The sequence below is a fragment of the Mchenga conophoros genome, linkage group LG14 (genome assembly GCF_057382185.1).
Source record: "Mchenga conophoros isolate Kocher_MC1m ecotype Shallow Benthic linkage group LG14, M_conophoros_male_GT1.1, whole genome shotgun sequence".
NCBI classification, from domain to species: domain Eukaryota; kingdom Metazoa; phylum Chordata; class Actinopteri; order Cichliformes; family Cichlidae; genus Mchenga; species Mchenga conophoros.
The window spans coordinates 2,311,210-2,314,488 of NC_140539.1; the positions used below are offsets into that span (position 1 = coordinate 2,311,210).

Genomic DNA, 3,279 nt, shown 5'->3' on the forward strand with positions numbered 1-3,279 from the left:
AGTTATTGCTAAATGACACTGAAGTGTCACTTTTTGTTAAGTTCAAATGTAACAAAGTTAAAAATTGTTATTGTTATTCGTGGACGTATGGGAGAAGACTGTAATTATATAGTGGTTCTTTAGTTTTAAAATAAAATGCAAAAGCCCTGGCATCGTCTCAGTGACGACACTGGGTCATAATTAGCAGACATCATGGACTCGATCATGGACACATCATTCACCCAAATCAAGCAGAAAGCATCTTTTGTTTCTTTTCTCTGCCAGGATCTGTTCTTGAGAACATATATTGCATTTTTTTCAGGTTGCTGCCTTCAGCACATCTGTATAACTGTGTTGCATACATATAATTGTTGTAAGTGATGATGATAAATTCAAAGATGTCAGGTGTTGCCGTGTCAGTAATGCTGTATGCCTCTTGCAGACTAACAACACCAACACTTGTAATGATGCTTTATTCAAATTTATTGTCACTCAGCAACAAACAGCTACATGTTACTGATCTATGAAATCAATTCCTCTGCAGTCACTTCCAGGATTAGCCTTTGAAGTCATTCTGTTGCATTCAGACTGATGAATATTTACCACACTGTAAAGTTCAGGATAATTTGCTGATATGGGCTGGGAATGATACAGCCGATACCTGCAAACAGTTCAGTATTAGAAATATTCAATAGATGTATCAATAAAGTATGATAAGTTGAATACAACAAGAAATGTGATGGAACATTTTACAGTGAGCTTACCAACTTCGGTTGGTTTGAATTCACTGTTTGTGACATTGGCCAGCAGCTGCCAGTAGGTACGAGCTTCATTATTCCCAGCCACGCCATTCACACTCTCCAGATATGGCCCATAGTTATCATTGTCACTGTAGGTGAATCTGTGAGAAAGAAAAGACCTTGTAAATGATCAACAACAGCAGTCAGGCTCAGTATTTGAGCTCACTTCCTCAGCAAATTTCCTGTTACGTGGCAGCTGTGTTTGCATTTCTTCTTTCTTGTTTGGACTAACGTGGTTCGGGTGAGGGAACGATCTTGGTTTGGTGTTATGTATGTGTAACATGACGATGAAAGTCATCATGTATAAGAGTATAAACAGCCACTTAAAGTTAGAAACGGCCAAAGACAAAACACTGACCATCAGTTTTGAAAACAAACAGCAGCCTTCCTGTCCCAAACATCACCAAGACCTCCTCTCAGTGCTGAGTTATGGCTCTGCAACTACATCAGCTCAGTATAATTAGTATGGCTGCTACGGGTCACTCTAACTTCAAAGAAAGTGTATATCCGATTGGTTAATTTGGGTAGACAATTGATGTCCAGATAATCTCAAATACTTACAGCATAGACTATACAGAAGATCCTTATGTCACCAAAGTGGTGTTTTTTAAAGCTACGTGTTTGGCAATTGGCTATCATAGATTTTAAAAATACAATTAATTTCAAGTCCAGATTAAAAACCTATTTTTATTCCCTGGCTTTTACTGTGTGGGTCACTGACATTTTTATTTCTTTTATTGCTATGTTTGGTTTTTGCTATTTTATTACTATATTTATATTTGTTTTGTACAGCACTTTGGTCTATCAGGTGTGTTTTTAAAGTACTATATAAATAAACGATGATGATGATGATGAAATTATTCGGTGAGCAGATTGGAGTAGAGGAGAGTAAGGCATGGATCTGACTCAGAAGCTGAAGGCCTTTTCGGGGCATGTAACGGACACACAGGTCCAATGTGTCCATTTCACACTTTTTCTCTCCAGAGTCTGAAATAGATGCACATGCAAAAGCTGAAATACCAGCAGGAGGAGATAATGTATCTAAAGCCATAAAGTGCTCGTTACCGAAGAAGGTATGAAGTCCTTTCCAGGGTGATGTTAGAAACAATTATGCTACGTGGATGATATGTATTTACATGTGTGTTTAAACACTTTCCCATGATTATTTTGGTGTTGGCTTGAAATAAACTATCACCCTCTTCTGGTACTGAAGCTTACTGCAATGTACTGGAGCTACGTGCATGTCTGTGGAGAGGCAAAGCGTGAAATGGACACAGTGGACTGGCGTCTCTGTTACACTCTTTCCTGTGATACTGGGTTGGACTGTCAATTAAATGGCAGCAACACCCTAATGTACACCCTGCCTCATCTGTTGTAGTCTACGTTTTATTGGAAAGGGGATGTATTGAAACAGGCTTAAGCTATAAATTGTAAATGTGGATAAATCTGACAACAGGATTAGCAACTGTCATAACAGATACCATTTCTTTTCTTTTTTTAAACGATGTACTGCATACTAGTATTTTACTGCCTTCTGTGACGATGTGTTCTGTGGAATCTGTAACTAAACTCAGTAATGATGTGACAGTTGATAACAACATACTGACACGAGGAGAGGAGTTAAACAGTTGCAAAGCTGCCACAGACAGTCCTTCAGTGCAAAATGAAAAGCTGCAAATTTCATTCAAAATATGGTGAGCGTCATATTGGGATTAAGGCATGGTTCCATGATGTTCTGTGCATATCTTAGTATATTAGATGTATGCACCAGATTTCATAGATGTATGTTAGCCATAGTTGCTCAATGGAGATTACATGTCCTTTAAAACATCCTAGCAGTTATAAGATTATTAAAATTCTTGTGTCAACATAAATTTCTGCATGTAAATTAAAAGACTGAGGTTCCAACTGATGCTGTTATCTCACATGAAGCCTGCATCGGAGTTATTGAGTCTCTTCATCACACCCAGCAGGATCCCCCCACTAATCACTTCAGTCTTGTAGGTTTGTAGAGGTTTGTTTTGTAAGGTGTTCTTCACCATTATCGCAATGGGAATCATTGGCGGTGCTAAATGAGCCACAGACAAAAGGTTAAAAATAGATATTAAATGATAATGACAGTCATTCTAATAAAAATTACACTTATTGTTATGAAACTTACCTTCAGTCAAAGTCCAAGGAATCAGTGAGAGCAACAGGGCTGCAGAGAGGAGCGAGGGCATCATTGTCATCATGGCTGTTAGGAGTTCGACTTCACTGATGATGATGCTCACTCCCCATGTTTTATTCCACTGATCAGTGTTTACATACAGACTTTATTGATCTTGGCTTGAAAAAGCAAACAAAGTTATCCATTGAACCAACTCTAATGTCACCTTGAGTCCTTGTTGTGAAATCATGTTTGAACTGATAACTTTGTAACTGTACAATGAACAATGACGTACCAACATGCTGCATCATGTGCCAACACCAGTGAACTCTCCCATGACCTTTCTGGATT

The 3,279-nt window shown here is 38.3% G+C and overlaps 1 protein-coding gene across 1 annotated transcript; it reads right to left on the bottom strand.

Annotated features, from left to right (window-relative positions):
- Positions 1–438: 438 nt before the first annotated feature.
- Positions 439–3,046, bottom strand: LOC146559070 (cobalamin binding intrinsic factor-like). Its single transcript, XM_085245234.1, has 4 exons — positions 2,941–3,046; positions 2,706–2,847; positions 744–880; positions 439–640 (listed from the first exon to the last, which is right to left on the bottom strand). The coding sequence occupies exons 1-4, from the start codon at positions 3,011–3,013 to the stop codon at positions 579–581; spliced, it is 414 nt and encodes a 137-aa protein (XP_085101360.1). The 5' UTR covers positions 3,014–3,046; the 3' UTR covers positions 439–578.
- Positions 3,047–3,279: the final 233 nt, after the last annotated feature.

Bases quoted from the DNA above. Each gene is read 5' to 3' on its own strand.
- LOC146559070 (XM_085245234.1), bottom strand. From the start codon at position 3,013: ATGATGACAATGATGCCCTCGCTCCTCTCTGCAGCCCTGTTGCTCTCA. The intron at 2,848-2,940 runs GTAAGTTTCATA...TGGCTCATTTAG, and splicing joins TCCTTGGACTTTGACTGAAG to CACCGCCAATGATTCCCATT. The intron at 641-743 runs GTAAGCTCACTG...AACTGTTTGCAG, and splicing joins ATTCAAACCAACCGAAGTTG to GTATCGGCTGTATCATTCCC.